This window comes from Diplotaxodon limnothrissa, linkage group LG5, assembly GCF_057381915.1.
Source record: "Diplotaxodon limnothrissa isolate DT_005_m linkage group LG5, D_limnothrissa_male_GT1.1, whole genome shotgun sequence".
In the NCBI taxonomy this organism is placed as follows: Eukaryota; Metazoa; Chordata; class Actinopteri; order Cichliformes; family Cichlidae; genus Diplotaxodon; species Diplotaxodon limnothrissa.
The window spans coordinates 30893223-30910839 of NC_140600.1; the positions used below are offsets into that span (position 1 = coordinate 30893223).

At 40.8% G+C, this 17617-nt stretch overlaps 1 protein-coding gene across 2 annotated transcripts in view; it reads left to right on the top strand.

Moving 5' to 3' along the window:
* Nucleotides 1-17617, top strand: part of LOC146632597 (plasma membrane calcium-transporting ATPase 1-like) — a 135239-nt gene that overhangs the window by 95932 nt on the left and 21690 nt on the right. For both annotated transcript variants that reach the window (XM_085353395.1, XM_085353396.1), the window contains 8 exons: nt 324-497; nt 4986-5200; nt 5307-5549; nt 7173-7414; nt 7525-7762; nt 11446-11625; nt 12548-12635; nt 12795-12901. In XM_085353395.1, the coding sequence (XP_085209521.1) occupies nt 324-497; nt 4986-5200; nt 5307-5549; nt 7173-7414; nt 7525-7762; nt 11446-11625; nt 12548-12635; nt 12795-12901 (1487 nt within the window). The remainder of the gene's footprint in view (nt 1-323; nt 498-4985; nt 5201-5306; nt 5550-7172; nt 7415-7524; nt 7763-11445; nt 11626-12547; nt 12636-12794; nt 12902-17617) is intronic.

Here is a 17617-nt window from a genome sequence, read left to right on the forward strand (position 1 = left end):
ACTCGTCCTGTCGTTTTTCAGCTTTCCCTCAGACTGATTCTGTAACGTTTTCTCTGCCTCTCTTCCTTCATCCCCTAACCACTCCTGAACCTTGCATCCTCATTGTGTTTTATTTTGTTGCCAATTAAACATCAATTTAATTCATTCAAATTTTATTTTGCTCCCATCCAAAACCTTCCTCCTTTTCCAACTACCATCAATTTTCTCCATTATTCTGTCTGTCCTCATCTGTCTTTACTCACCACCTCGAACCCTACTTCCTTCCTTCTGTCATTCCCCGTAAAACCTTCCGCTTCCTCCTTTTACCGCCTCCATCCTAACAGCCAAGACCCAGGATGGCATTGCTCTGGAGATACAGCCTTTGAAGAGTGAAGAGGCCGCTGAGTCTGAGGAGAAGGAAGAGGTCAAACCAGTGAAAAAGGTCAATGTTACCAAGAAGGAGAAGTCTGTGCTTCAGGGAAAACTGACCAGACTAGCTGTGCAGATTGGGAAGGCTGGTGAGTAGCTCACACACACGCACACACACGAACAATCTTAACCTAGCTTAGAACAAAGGCTGGCGGTTGAGGGGAATCTGCTGGTCTAGCTTCAACCTGGGGTGGAGTATTTTTATTTTTTTTAATTCACTTTCCAAAAACGTAAAAGTCGAGTCAGCACAGTTTTGTAGACCACATTTAAAGAGACATGCCAAAATGAATGAAGCTAATAGTTTTGTAAAAGATTTTGAGGTTTAACTTTAACTGATTATTAAGAATACTTTAACAGCCACAAATGAATGTCAGTAATTTGAGTTTTTAAACTACTGTGAAACTCTGATGGGACCTCTCTCCTTCGTCTTCTTTTTTTTTTTTTTCTTTTTTTTTATGCTGGGAGCCTACAACAGGGATACTCGCGCTGCTTTGTCTGAGGACCACTTTTGCACAATCACTGGAGACCAGAGGCTGGTTAATAAACATTAAACAAGCAAACAATCTCCTCCACACAAGTGTTAGCATTACTGTAATTTAATTCACACTGATTATGTGTTTATCAGACCCTGATGAAAGCTTACAGTTGATATGCAGTGGTCTGTTTTGTTTTTTTTTTGCCATTTAGAAGAATAAACTTAAAGTGTTACTTCGCCAGGAAGACAAAGTGTTGTGGTAGTTTTCTGTATTCACATAATATTTAACATTTTCCTATATTTTCCTTATTTCTTATCTATATTAACTTGAATACCCGCCCAGAATGACAAGTCATTCATTTTACCATATTTGGAAGCAGCTGCTGCTGCTGCTGCGTTTTAGCTGCAGTTGATTGAATTGGTTACTTTTGAAGGACTCTGTACAGCATTAAACATAGCTGGAACTAGGGCTGGGCGATATATCGAGTTTTTTAAAAATATCGATATATTTTCATACGAGATATAAGATGTGACAATATCGTTTATATCGATATAGTCTATGTTACGTTATAATTATACTTGTGGAGCCGCAGGTATACCTCTCTTTCGTCCACTTTTGTCTCTACGCAACGTTACTCGGCCTCACCTCTCCTTCACTGAACACAACTCCCCCCTCCCCCTTAGCTTCACCTGCAGGCAATGACAAGATGAAAGCGGAATATCTCCGTTAGCGAGTTACCGTGCGTGGGGCTGGACGGCGTCAACGTGTTAGCGAGCTAACCGCGCTAGCGAGCTAACCGCGCTAACGACATGCAGCCAGGAGGGGCTGCACGGCCTAAAATCCTTTCATTTTCTCAAAAATCGACAGTGCGCCTTATGTATGAATTCTGGTTGTGCTTACTGACCGCGAACCGATTTTATGTGGTACACAGCGCTCAGCAATCTGTCAAAAAATGTTTTAATATGACTTTGCTAAGCTACGGAGCTGCACCACTTGATGGATTGTCGGAGGATTACGGCTACAGAGGAGGAGCCTCGCGGAGTGATACGTACTGTGTGTGTATAAGGACCTGTTCAGAGACGTGGTGCAGCTGTGAAATCTGTCTCTTTGTTATTATGCTCAGCGTCTATTAGTTTACATTTTGACTGCACAATTGTGAGCTTTTTGTTATGCACAAAAACAACATTGTTTTCTTTTATTTATGGACCATGATTATTTAATAAATGCTGATAATTTATTTTTGAGTAATTTCTTCATGTACATCTACGCTGTATGTAAATAAAAGTGCCCGTGTGACATCTGGGACACAGTGTGACTAGGAACTCTCTTTTTGTTCTTAACTTATGGCTTTTAAAAAAAAAATCGAGATATATATCTTATATCGCCATCCAGCTAAAAAATATCGAGATATGAATTTTGGGTCATATCGCCCAGCCCTAGCTGGAACCCCTTCAGTAGATTTTATTTAGTGAATTATAAAATGTCTGTGGGCCAGCCAACGTCCTGTGGCAATCCTGAGTTGGTTCCTGAGTCATACGTTAAGTATTACTGCTCTGCCTCTGAATGATGGTGTTAAATAAAAATGTAAGAGATTGCCAGAGTTATTAAATCAGCTCTGTTGCCAAAAGAGTTCAGAGTGCCCTGAGCTAAGTAAACATTGTGATCATGTCTGACGGCATCGCCTTGCCAGCCTCTGTGAAGGCTAGTTAATGTTATCAGTATATTACAGCTATAAGCGGTGAGTCTCCAGCTGCAGTTCAGCGCAGTCACAATACCAAAGGATGTCAAAACTGATAAATAAAGCATAAAATGTACAGAATCACTAATAAAATGAACTGGCTGTTTTATTATGTGATCCTACTCATTATTAGGTGCCTGAATTTGACTGTACTGTTAGTTCAACCCAGATATCTACAGGATTGATTCAACATCAGACATATCTGAAGTTATTGGAAAGGCAGTTTTGTCTCTTTTTGATTACACTAAGAGGATCTTTGCAGTTTTATTTCTTTACAGGCTAGTAGATCCTAAACAAGTCTCTTTATTAGATACATAGAAATGAAACTTATGCTGCTACATGACTCTCACAAAGACGACATTTGAGAAAAAGTGTGTCTTGCCCTCTAATAGCACACAAAGTGATCAGGCAGCGCAGGGACGAAGAGGCTGAGGGTCAAAATGCACTCAGTTCTATTGGATGGATGTTTTTTATTGGGGACACGATTCATCCCGGAATTGAAAGCATTTTCTGTGTCATTTCAATTGACCTTAATACACCAAGGGGTTTTCAGGACATCATTACCGAACAGAAATAGAATTTGGGCCAAACACTTTGACTGGAGGTGACTGACAGGAGAGATGAAGTACAGAAACACAAACGGGAATTTTCTGTTACTTCCCCTCACCTGTTTGATATTCAGGATGTTGTCTGGTTACAGGCATCCAGACTTCACTGCCTTATTAAATATCATAGTTTAACCACCTTTCAATTTTTTACAAGCGAGACATATTCAAGTGTTGGCAGTCCGGAATCAGTGCAGTTAGACACCAAAGCGTAAATAGATTAAAGATTAAAGTGTATTTTCTTTTGGTAGTTGACTATAGAAACAGAGACATGGAAAGCAAAGGGGATGACATGCAATCAAAATTATTTTGTAGTAGCATCAGACTGGGGACAGTGTGGTTAAATATTTCCCAAAAGGCTAGACCACAGGGAGAGTTTGCCAGCAGGTCTTCAGCAGGACTGCTCATCAGATCATCTTTAAAAGCACCACAAGAGATCTGAAAAGTGCTGCCACAGCACTGTGAAAAATACCAGGTTGGTTTTGCTTAAAAAATGCTAATTTAAATAAAAGAAGGTTTTTAATAACTTGAATGTGACTGAATCTGCAGTACTTAATGTGGACAAGTCACGTAAACCTAATAAACTAAGCCATAGTCTCCAAATGTCCTCTGTAATGGACATTTGGTTTTGGTCTATATCTTTTGACTTATTTGAGCTACCCTACTGATGTGCTCAATAGAGGACATTCCGGCCTTTCCAATGAGGCAGGAAATCAGAAAAAAAGATAGTTTAAGTTAAGGATACTTTTTACGTCAGTTCTCAGTGGATTTTTTTTGAGCAAATAATGGGGACTACAATCTGAAAATGCACTAAGATTGACCAACTTTAGAAAGCTGAAGTTGAGCAGCTGTATTTCCATCATGAGTTAAGACACACTGCGTTCCAGGAACGCTGGTTTTATTAACCTTAACAACCTTGAATAGGTTCACTGAACAAGTGTCATTAATCGCTGCAGACACAGTCATGGTGGGCTGTTAATAGCTAAGCCTTTACAGTGTTCTTCAACACACAAATGTCGTCACTCAAATAATGATCACAATGTCATTAAATTAAGCATTTAAAGGTAAACATTAACAGTCCCGTGCACTTGTCACTGCAGACGTGTCTTCTGCTTAGAAAAAAATGTGTAAAAGTATGAAATGTGGACAAGAAGTGCAGATCAGTCAAGTAAGTCAATTTAAAATGTGAGTATAAGTTGCTGAATACAAAATAAGATAATAGGTATTGGATCACCAAGAATTATAACATCATACATGACATAAAATGGTTAGAGAAGATAGGCATGCTAACAAAAAAATTAGCCTTTATTTACTAACAGCTGAAAATGGTAAACATAATTCCCAAAGGAGTAAATAAAACAGGAATCCAGATGTCAAACACAGGATTTATGGAAAGACAAGATTATATACAGACAGAGACTGATTACATGAAACAATGGAAAGTAATTAAAGACAGGTAAAACTAATGAGTGCTAGAAAAACAGTTGCAAAGGAGGAAAGAGCCGGAGGTAAAACTAGAACCAGGTACATGAAAAACTTGAAAGTAAACTACAAAATTACATGAAGACAGAGACTAAACAAGTTAGCAGAGATGGAGGAACACAGGAGTCCATAGAAACTGGGAACACAGCAACAAAAGAACAGCCTCAGTCCCAAAGGATTGAAACTGAAGGTTTAAAGATACGTGTTGTAGAAACCTTAAAACCCTTAAAAAAAGCTTACTTGACTTTAATGGAAAACTGCTCTTGTTCCACCCAGGTCTGATCATGTCGGCGGTGACAGTTATCATCCTCATCCTCTACTTTGTGATCGACACCTTTGGGGTCCAGGGTCGGCAGTGGTTAGCTGAGTGCACCCCCATTTACATTCAGTATTTTGTCAAGTTCTTCATCATCGGTGTGACAGTTCTGGTCGTCGCTGTCCCTGAGGGGCTGCCGCTTGCTGTCACCATCTCTCTGGCCTACTCTGTCAAGGTGAGCAGGAGGGAATTATGTAAATTTAACATTAATAGAATCCTCTCAAAATCATGTCAGAGACGCTGAGGTTTTAATGAGTGCACCTTCATCGTCCATCCCTTAGAAAATGATGAAAGACAACAACCTGGTGCGTCACCTTGACGCCTGTGAAACCATGGGCAACGCCACGGCTATCTGCTCCGACAAGACGGGTACTTTGACTATGAATCGGATGACAGTGGTGCAGGCATACATCGGCGATACGCACTACAAGACTGTCCCAGAACCAGATGCTATCAAGCCGGATACTTTGGAAATAATGGTCAACAGCATCTCTATCAACTCAGCGTACACCACCAAGATCCTGGTGAGTCTTTAACTATCACATCGACAAATAGTGACACTCAGGTGTTCCAAATGCAATTATTTGGCTCTGGAGCATCTATAATAATAAACAGAGAATATTCAGTTATTTATGGGCCTAACATTTCATTTATGTTAAAGAAAGAAGCTGTGCTGTGATAAATGCTTTATTAATGGAAGTCTTCACTACGCAAGTTATGAGTATAGACTGACAAGCATATAAACTGCAACATGAGTGCCTGCCTGAGGCAGTAACTATAGTTGGGACAATGTTTCCTGATGATTACACAGGAGAAAAAACATCTAAGCAAAGAACATACCAGAAAAATCTGAGCACAATCTAATGAATGAGATTCAGCATCATCCCTTCTTATATTGAGTGTATATTTATGAGCCAATACAAACTGTTGATCGCATTCTTCACAAACATACAACTTTGCCATACTCTGAAAATTTGGCCTCAGGTGTGCATAAATGTGAGCAGCATTCGCTCCAGGAGCTTTCTGTCCTTCTGTTTATCGTCCACACCCCAAGCAGAAAGTGGTAACGCATTACCTACATACAGTAACCATCTATTTTACAGATCAAAGTACTGTATTCTTATTACAGTATGTAGACTAGTATGTAGTGTTATTAGTGTTTGGTAGTCCATAGTTTTATTATAGCGAGTGTCATCATGACAGAGAAAACAAGAGGTAGTCAGATAATGAAAATATCTCAAAAAAGTAATCTCTGATATATTTTGTATATGTTAGATATAAAGCCTTTTTTTTTATTTCATTTTGATGATTATGGCAATACAGAAATGTCTGGTGTCTGAAAATTATGGTCATTTACACACTGGATGCTTTTCAAGTTACGAATTACAACATCAGTGCGGTGTGGCATGGAGATGATCAGCTTGTGGCACTGCTGAGGTGTCACTGAAGCCCGCAGTGCTTGATATCAGCCTTCAGCTCTTTTTATATTGGACATTCTTCTCCCTGACAATATCCCCGTAGATTCAGAGTAAGTGGAGTTGGCTCGCTTATCAAACAGAGTAAAATTATGGCCAACAAACCGTTTGGTTGCGGTTTTGGCACTGTGTGTAGGTTTTAACTCCTGCTGGAAAAGGAAACTGTCATTTCCATAACGCATGTCCTCACATGGAAGCATGAAGTGCTCTAAAATCTCCTAGTACATCGCTGTGTTCATATTGGACTTGAAACTCAAGCTAACGCTGGCTCATGTCAAGTCAAGAAAAATGAATACTAACATTTTAATTAAAATCATTTATCTGATATAATTTATTATATTAATTTATTAGATATGTGTCACCATGTGTGTTAAGTGATTTTAAATTATAGTATTAAACCTGTTTCATGGCACCAACATGACTGACAGTTACTGTTAACCTGCACATGTACCTGAATTGCAGCTACAGAAGCGTTGTGTTCTTCAGATGGTCTTGTTTTGTGCGTATAGACCCAATGAAATGATTAAAATTTGATTAATTCTGGAGCCCAAGCTTCTCTGATTGAACCAGCAAACATCAAACAAACCTGAACCGCTGGATGTTCCTAGTGACCCGCTTTGCTTGTAACTTTAATCATGTTTAAGCACCTCCAAACTTTTTCTCGCTCCTCAGCCCCCGGAGAAAGAAGGCGGCTTACCTCGCCATGTGGGTAACAAGACTGAATGTGCTCTGCTGGGCCTGGTGCTGGAGCTGAAGAGGGACTACCAGCCAATCAGAGATGAAGTCCCCGAAGAGAAACTCTACAAGGTTTACACCTTTAACTCCTCCCGCAAATCCATGAGCACGGTGCTAAAGAACGCTGACGGAGGCTTCCGGATGTACAGCAAAGGAGCATCAGAGATCATCCTGAGGAAGTAAGAACAAACAGTCTGAGGAAAGATGGCTGCTTGGGTGGACACAGTAACCTTTTTGGTATACCTTTATAATCTCCCTTCACTTCCTCTGATTCTCTCTCATCTCCCAGATGCTCTCGTATCTTGGACGCCCAGGGCCAGCCTCGTGTCTTCAAGCCCAAGGACCGTGACGAGATGGTGCGAAAGGTGATTGAGCCGATGGCGTGCGATGGGCTGAGGACCATCTGTGTGGCCTACAGGGACTTTCCTGCTGAGGCTGGAGAGCCAGACTGGGACGCTGAGAATGACATCCTCAACGAACTGACCTGCATCGCCGTGGTGGGGATCGAAGATCCCGTCAGACCTGAGGTACAGCACCACCGATCAAAATGCTCTCTGTAGTTAACAGCTCATGTTGGCCAATGTGCCGTTAGGTTTCAAAATCAATGATGTTACCTGCTGAAGAATCTTTATACAGCTTATTTATTCTTATCATTTTCACCTTTCCTCTTTGGGCGTGTTTATGGCCAAACATCCCAATCTTTATTTCTGTAGCATTGTTGAAAACACTGTGTTGCAAAGCAGTCATATAAACAAAATATTAAAGTCATAAAAAGAGTTTCCATTCATCGTTTTAATTAGGCTAGAGCTTATCCCAGATGTCATAGGCTGAGGAAAAGACTTCTCCTTGGACAGTTTGCCAGTTCTTTACAGCGCTTACACAGAAAAGCAGACAAGCATTCTTTCACATCTGTGGCTAATTAACAAGCATAAATTAACCCGCATGTTAACATGCATTTTTGAGACTCTGGGAAGACATCAGAGTACATGCAATGTCCTCTGAAAGCCCCGAGCCAATCAGAGGGTTTGAATCAGGAACCTCCTTGCTGTGAGGTAACAGTGCTAACAAATGCACCAACATGCTTTCCATTCCACCATTAGCTCAGAATGTGTGCAGTTAAATATGAAGTTAATGCACATTTCTTGGTCCAAATTACTTCAATTGAATACCACTGTGGTAGCTTAGCATGATTCACAGGTGAAAATAATCCTGATTTATTTTTATACTGGACTGTGGTGCAGCCACCATTCCTCTCATTGGCTGCCCCTCATAAACGGTAACAGGTGGATGGGGCTTCATTGCTGACAGCCAGATCTGTATTAGCTCATAGGCACTACTTGCACATAAACTGACCTTGTTGTTGGAAGAGTATCCATCGCTTTGTGTATATATGACAAAAACATTAGGACAACCATAGAGGGCCCCCTTTACGAAGATATTTAAAGAGGACTGTGCGACTGGCCAGACTGCTACGAAACCCCAAGGTGAATGGTTTCAGCGTAGCCATGTTGGTGTTTTGAAATGTGACAGGGATCTTCTTTTCTGATTCTTAATGTGATCAGCATAATTTGAAGCTAGTCATTGAGACCATAAACTTATCAGGAAACTATACTGAAGTCACAGAGTAAGGGATATGAGGACCATTTTTCCATAGATTTCCATGGCAGCTTCAGTGGTTAGTGGTGGTTAGTATGGAATTGCATGGGCTTACCATTTCACGTCTTATATGGTTTTGACGTTTTTTTGTTCAGATTTGTTTGTGATTCGCTGTTTAGATAAAATCGTGGATCTGTTTTAACCATGCAAAACCGCAGCTCCGAATAAAAAGGCTGAACATAAAACAATGTTCGCTGTTCACCAAAAAGACTTTTCTATTCACGATGTGTCATTTCCTCTTTTGACCTGAAGTGTGGATAACCTAACAGTCAGTGAGAGCAGAGAGGAAGAGACCATGATGTTATTCAACAAGAAACACACTGTAATTATGGATTACATAATTACCATTCAGTCATATGTCACATCCCAGTGCCTTGATAAATATTGTATTTTCATGGGAGATGAATTTACATAATTTCCACTTTGCCTAAAAAAAAGGTAAAAGGACTGATAAGCTGTCTATGCATGCAGACTGACAGATAATCCAGTTGTTTCTACCTCCCGCTGTCCTCCTCCCTATCCTCTCGCTAACAGCTCTGTGCCATTTGTGTGTGTTTTTGTTTCTCACACTTCCAGAAGGTCCCTATTCAAAGACGTTCATAGTGTTGCAATCAGTTGTTCACATGAAAAGCGCCGGAAATAGCTTTGTTGCTTTACTAAACAGCAGTAAGAGGCTGCTGCTTCTGTTGCCTGCAATAATCCAGACTTCACGCAGGGATCAGTAGATCTACGGGATAATCAGAGTTTGTGGTGTGCAGCTTGTTTTTTCTGATGATGCAAAAATAAGTTAAACAGACCAAACAGGGAGCTTAAATTTTCTTCATTGAGATTGAAACTCATCTGAGAGGCTGCTCTTGACTATATTGTTATATTTGTGTAAGCATGCCATTAACTTTCTCCTAACATGAAGACCGAAGTTTGTCCTAGCCAGATCTTACAGTCCGGATGCTCTGAAGTGTTAAATGAGGCCTGTAATGAAGCTGAGAAAGCATCAGTGCTGCTGCCTGCTGCTTTAATGTCAGAGCACAAAGATCACCAACAGGATGGAAATAACCGGAGAGCAGCAGGAGTCAATCAGCAGCACAGTGTTTATCTCTTCACAACTTGTGATGGGCACAAGACTGAATATTTTGGCTTTGTGCTACAAATAATTTTTTCTCCTCACGTTCAGAAAAAGTGTTTTTGTAACTGCAAGTAACCCCAAAATCAAGCAGTCAGTGCTGAAAGTTAAGGAAACACAAGGATCCCCTTTTAACCTGATTGGTTCATTAACTTAAAGGGTAATGTATGCAGACCATTCATAGAGCATTTCCTACAACATTTTACTATAATTAATGTAAGTGTCCGCAGTGTTGCGCCAAAGTCCTGAGCCACCCATTATTTCTTTACATTGTGCTACAAAAGGAGCCAGACTAATTTTAAAAATGCTCTTTAGCAATAGATCTCTAGGCTTTCTGAAGCTCTTTTAACATTTTTCTTCGGACACTGGCTGCTTTTTCACTCATTTTCAGCCCAGCCCTTGTACATAAACCTTTGAGAGAATGTTTTTTTGTTTCTTAAGCAATTTAGCAGGTGCATTTTGATGCTTGAATGATTCGTAGGTCACTAACTCCAGGTAATGAACCAGCGTTGTGTCTACACATAGCAGACAACTTAGCAAAAAAACAATTTTAAATTGTGTCTTTGGGAACTTTGTTACTCACAGCCTGTAAGAAAAACACATCTGTACCTTTTCTTTAGCCAAATCCATTAAAAATCCCAACGATCTTATAGTTTGACAGCAGAAAATCTTTGCTCCAACAAGTTGATTCCCAAAGAGATGAAAACTCTGCATATCTTGGCATGTTGTGTAATATGTCCTTAAAATTATGAGGAAAAGCGAGACCCGGAAGACAAAAAAAGAAGTGGGATGCCTAAAAAGACCTGACACAGGAATAGAGAGATGAAGCTGGCCGTTCAGGGGATCCACTGTTTACTTCCTCCTCAGAAATGGTCTCAGTGGAAGGATGGCTGTTAAGAAGCCATTCTTAAGGAAGGGAAACAGTATGCTGCACCCTGGCTGAGGCACTTTAAATGAGAACTGTGCAACATTTGTATGTATTTGTAAGCAAAAAATGTGCCCTCTGTTGGGTTTTGGTCATATCAGTCGGACCACCTGAGGAGCACAAGAAGCAGTCAGCACCTCTCTCGTCTGTGTACCTTTGTGTAGTCACTATCACCTCTCCCAGACCGAGATGAATGAATCTCAGGGTGGGTTTAAGAACAACGACGGTGGTTCTCATGTAAAATCTGCTGCTGCTGGAATTGGACCTCTTACACACAAGCTCTGCTGCAGTATAAACTCTTTCTTTAACATCTTTTAAGACCCTGAAGAAACAACCAACAGAATGTTTGTGACAGTTTTTTTATTTGGGTTAAAGGCAAGGGGTCCTTCCTTATGTTTCAGACTCAAAATCATCTTCATCTTTTCTGTCACTCTGCATTCATCTTCAAGGTTTTTTGTTTTTTTTTACTGTGAAAATGCTCAAGTCCCTTTGTTCTGACTCTCCTCCAGGTACCCGAGGCTATTTCTAAGTGCCAGCGTGCAGGCATTACCGTGCGCATGGTTACCGGAGACAACATCAACACTGCTCGTGCCATTGCGACTAAGTGTGGCATCCTGCTGCCTGGGGAGGACTTCCTGTGTCTGGAGGGCAAAGAGTTCAACCAACAAATAAGAAATGACAAGGGAGAGGTAAAACGACTACAAAAAGAATCCAACTGCAAGCAACATTCATATGAGCATTTAAGTTTAAAAAAAAAAAGAAGAAGCTTTGACCAGAGAATGACTCTGAAATGAACTCAAAACAACCACCAAATTAAGTCAATATGGCCCAATAAGTCTTTGTTGCTAATGCCAGATTTCCACTAGCCCATTACATCTCTGGTGGCCTAACGGCCCTGAGTTAACCCCCTTCCAAAGGCTTATGTACAAAAGCAGCAAACATTAAGTTTCCTAATGTATCTTATAGGTATCTTATTAGAGCGAGGGAGATGTTGTGTTTGGTAGTGTTTTACCTGTTCAGCTGATACCGTCCACACAGCACTCTTTACAACAGTATCATGTTAAACTGATCTGTCTGCATTAAGCTTATATCAGCTGATTTTTGGGGGTTTGGGAGGTAGAGAGCTTTGTTTACTGATTGTACGGATAGTGAAGCTTAAATTGCCCCTGATGCATCCATCAGTGTGTGAGTGTTTGTGTACATAAAGTGCTGCATGAGTGTGTGTAAATGGATGGATGCAGCTCATAGCATAAAAAGTGCTTTGAGTGCTCAGTAAATCTAGAAAAGCTTATAGAACTATCAGTGCAGCCCATTAACCAGTTAATCAGTTTAACTCTTAAGCAGTTGGCTGTTTCTCTCACTGCCTGTCCTGGAGTTTCGGACATTGTCTTTATTTGGATAGGACAGACACAGCAAATGGCCTCGAGGCAAATTCAAACACATGCATTAGGTTTATGACTTATGCTTTGCTTGCTCTGCCCAGTAAAGTGCTCAGATTTGTCCAGTTAAAGATGAAGCTCCAAGTCCCCATTATTGCTCTGTACCCAACTGGGATGGTTATTTTTATATGCTAGAAAAAGATTATTTGAAACTTAAACATGTCATTTCTAGGTGGAACAAGAGCGTCTGGACAAAGTTTGGCCCAAGCTGCGTGTTCTGGCTCGATCATCACCCACAGACAAACACACTCTGGTCAAAGGTGGGTTTGTTCTGACAGGAGACTGTTGAGCTGCTTTAAATCTGCGTGTATATGTAAACCTTTAGTCAAGCTGCTGTAAATGGATCTACTTTTTTCCCCCTTCTTTTTTTGAATGATCATGCACTCACTAGGTTCTTGTTGTTTCACTCTGCTGATCAGGCATCATCGACAGCACAGTGGGCGAAACCCGACAGGTGGTTGCAGTGACAGGAGACGGTACCAACGACGGCCCCGCCCTCAAGAAAGCTGATGTTGGCTTTGCTATGGTAACCACTTCTTCATTTTTTTTTCCCCTCGTCCTTTTCTTCTGTTGCCTTTGTTTCACGGCTCTTCATTGCTTCACTCTTCTGCTACTTAAGTTTCTCTGCATCATTACCTAAAGAAAAAAATAAGCCTTTCAGTTAATTATGTTTCTAATGCAGCCATGAAATAGGTCATTTCTCTAAACGTCATTGACAATAACTCTTCAGTTTAATGCCGCGGATTCATTAAGATAGCTGTGAAATGGAATAATAAATCAATAAATGTTGAGTTCGGTGCATTCAGCACAGTGGGGCCCCACTCTACCACCTTGTCACTGCCTTTGTTTTCTACAGATCAACTCACAGAGAGTGAGACTAATGCTGTTTCTTTATGTTGTCTGTTTTATCAACCAGAGTGCATGTACTCCGGGGTGCATTTTTGCACATTTTTGAGGGTATTTGGACAGATTTTCTCAAAAAGGAAAAAAGAAAAAACTGAAATTACAGTTTAATTAAAGAAGTGGTAAGAGCAGAATGTGTTTGAGCAAGAAAGTTAACACTTTTAACTAAAGTTAATAGATAAAAAGACCGACCCAGCCAAAATTAATTGCTAAAATGATTAAAACAAATAAGTAATGGTCACGAAGTGGAAAAAAGTTGAATTCGCTTAACAAAACAGTTGAAACTGTTAGATTGTTCACCCATTTACAAAAACATGTTATGGATAATCATTCATAATGTGAAGCTACAATGCTGAATTATTAAAATCTGGAAATATTAGTTCAACACATGTATGGATAAAAACATTATGGTTTTAGCTAAACAAACTTAATGAAAAAAATACAATAGCTGGTTAAAAATATGTGGAATTTATTAGTTAAATGTAGTTAAAATATTCAGGTAAAAGTAAAAATGAACAAACAAAATAGTTTAAAAACACATTTAGATAGAAAAATATCAAGCTCTGTTTCATGGCGAGCGTTTGGCTATCTTATCCCACCTTTCCAGACCTCACAGCACTTCAATTTACAGAGTCAGATATCGCCCCCTTTAAGAATTTTATGATATTACTTCACCTTGAAAATAATCACGAGAAAGCGTTTAGAGACATCACTAAAATATTTATCTGTAACTGCATATTAGCCACCTAGCTTAATTGTTTCTGGCATAGACTGATCCTGGAGTTACTTTACACCTTCCTGGGTCACGAGCAACATCTTGGCTTTTTAGATATACTATGTCCCTCTGCTGGTAATGCAACTTCACCTGTGCATTTCATGCTTTGGAGAAGCAAAGCATGACATACACATGATGGACCGCCGTGTCTATTACACACTTTGCCCTGATATTGGGTTCATGAGGCTACAGGAGGGTCAGTCTGAGGAAAAGTGGAGAGATGGTATCTCCTTGAAATGCCCTTCCTATAACTTAATTTCATTATATCAGTACTTTTTTATGATTTAGATAGATATTTCCTCATTAGGTTAATATCCAAGTATATCTGGTTACTGTAATTTATTAAGTTTGTTTGTTTTTTCTTTCTCTCAAACATCTCATGCTCTGTTTTCATATTCTTTAATTAAATAAACAAAAGCAGAAGAATAACCATAAAGAGGAATCGCACTAGAAAGCTGTATAAGCAATGGTGACTATGCATATTATTGTTGACCAACTGATTACTTAAAAAAAAGAAAAAGAAAGTTAAACAAATGAAATTGGTAGCTGGAAAAACTAGATAAACAGTTATTATAGTAGCTAAAATTATAAATTAAAAGAAGGAGCTTCTTGGCTAAAAGTGTGACTAGCACTTTATCAAGACACAAATGTGGTAAATTCATAGCTGAAAGTGTGTAATAACAGTTAAAGTAATGATGTTGAGAAATGCCTGAAAGTGGTCACTAAACGCGAAGAATAGCAATCAAAAGGTAGTGGGTGGGTGGCTGAAACTCCCATTTGAGTTTTATATATGACCAATAACAATCCTCTGGGCGATCTGGGTGTGTTTTATAGATTTAAGTGAAACGACATTTATTAGTTTTTATTTTTCGTTAACAAATTAATTTTCAGACTCCTGAAACTTGAGTTGAGTAATCCATCACATGATGGTTACATTTACTCTGGTAAAAGTATTGTTAATGCACATGACTCGCACATCAACAATAAATGAAACACCTCAAGCAAGTTTTAAGTACCGGTAGGGAAATTGATTTTTTCTTTTTTCTTTTTTTTTGGAGACTATCAGGAAATACATTTACAACCAGTGGCATGCTGTAAGGAAATATGTCTTGGAAAATGTGCTGCTTTTCAGGATACATTTGAAAAGGGTCAGCAATCATCATTATTTACAATATTTATAGCTTTCTTCCAGGTGGCTTAGAAAGTTGTTACTATGGAAAATGAGAACATGAGACGTCCAAGTTTGGACTTGAGCTCAGCCCGGATAAAATGATCATCTTCCCAGTAGAACTTTTGGAACGAAACATATTGGGGCTTGTGTTTATAGCACAAAGCTAACTCACTAAGGGGAAACATCGCACTCCTTATTTACATCACCTAAAAGTTTCAAAAGTTAAAACCATATTTATCTTTGGAGGAAATGGAAAAGAGATAAAATTGCATAAACATATTTTTGTTTGACATATGTCAAAATATGTCTCAGTAAACTTTCTCCTACAGCCACTCATAAACATTTGTTTGCTGTGTAAATTCAGTTGTTTTCACTGTCCCAGTTTTATGATTCCCAAGCGCTGCACCTACGTCAGCTCATTTGTTATGTAACACTTTTGACGCACCAACCGAATCTTCATCATATTTACCTCAAAGTGAAGACTGTTTTAAGTAAACTTGTACAGGAGTTCAGGATGGCAACTGCAACTTGTAAAGTAAATGGTAAATGGCCTGTATTTGTATAGCGCTTTACTTAGTCCCTATGGACCCCAAAGCGCTTTACACTACATTCAGTCATCCACACATTCACACACTGGTGATGGCAAGCTACATTGTAGCCACAGCTGCCCTGGGGCGCACTGACAGAGGCAAGTATTCCAATTCTGCAGGAAAACCACAGACCTGGCAACCCAGTGCCAAATGGTAGCATTTCTTTGTATCGTGCAAGTTTGTAAAACAGAGACAGCCTGCGAGTGAAGTGTTTGTAGATTTAAAGGATCCAATTCTGCTGTATTTGAAACTGAATGAATTAACACTGTGGCGTCATAACTCTCACCTCTAAAGAGTAACACTGAACAGATGATCAGCTGACAACTTGCCAATGTGTATCTGTTTAAAAACAGAATACATGCATGTGGACGAGTTCACAGCTGACTCCTCTGTGTGTTGTTGTGACCTTTATTTACTGGGGAAAGTCATCTGAACATCAGGCTCTCCTGCAGGGTGCTGAGCAGCTGCTGTGCTGTCAAACAATTCCCTGATAGTAGCTACTGTTCCTAAACACATCACAAAAGCAATTTGTGGATTTAAAGCAGTGACCTTTCAGCGCTTATATGTCCCATTTGGAACATTTTCAGTTTCAACTCCAGCGTCCCTGTTCAATTATCGCCTGGTTAGCTGGGAAACTGAAAGCGATTCACCTCCATCTGTTTGAGCGAGTCTGCCTGCGTAGAGAGACACAGCAGCTCAGAACTTCTTTAGAATTGCTGTTTAAGACAAGGCCGACCCTCCTGTTTTATTATTACTTTACTGTCAGTTGAGCAGCATAAAATACTCTCTGTCAAAGCTTTTCAGACTTTAGATGAAAGGGGGTTTAAAAATTAAACGTCCAGCTGGCAGATTGTTCGCATCTACAGGAGATGAGAAAGAACCCAACAATAAGTCATCGCTTTATCCATAGTGAAGCTGAACAGCTGGACTTTCTCCTTGTACCTGTCATACTGCTCTGCCGTTACAACCTCGGCAGCATTATTCAACTGTGCTTGTACCCTGCGGATGAGCTAGGAAGCAGTAACATTAAACTCCACAGAAAGAGTGGAGGCACTGTATGGATCGTTGAGTGACTTCCCATCAGTCGCAGTTATTGTGCAAGGCTCTTCCAGCAGCCACCAGGCCCAGGATCCTCCAGCAGCCACCAGGCCCAGGCTCTTCCAGCAGCCACCAGGCCCAGGCTCTTCCAGCAGCCACTAGGCCCAGGATCCTCCTGCTCCACCAGGCCCAGGATCCTGCAGCAGCCACCAGGCCCAGGCTCTTCCAGCAGCCACCAGGCCCAGGCTCTTCCAGCAGCCACTAGGCCCAGGATCCTCCTGCTCCACCAGGCCCAGGATCCTCCAGCAGCCACCAGGCCCAGGCTCTTCCAGCAGCCACCAGGCCCAGGATCCTCCAGCAGCCACCAGGCCCAGGATCCTGCAGCAGCCACCAGGCCCAGGCTCTTCCAGCAGCCACCAGGCCCAGGCTCTTCCAGCAGCCACTAGGCCCAGGATCCTCCTGCTCCACCAGGCCCAGGATCCTCCAGCAGCCACCAGGCCCAGGATCCTCCAGCAGCCACCAGGCCCAGGCTCTTCCAGCAGCCACTAGGCCCAGGATCCTCCTGCTCCACCAGGCCCAGGATCCTCCAGCAGCCACCAGGCCCAGGCTCTTCCAGCAGCCACTAGGCCCAGGATCCTCCTGCTCCACCAGGCCCAGGAGCGTTAAGATGCCGCCTAAGAGGAGCAACGTTAATGAGGAGGAACTGGAGGACATAAAGAAATCCCTAAACTTTATGTCTGAAGAAATAACAACAATTTCAAAACA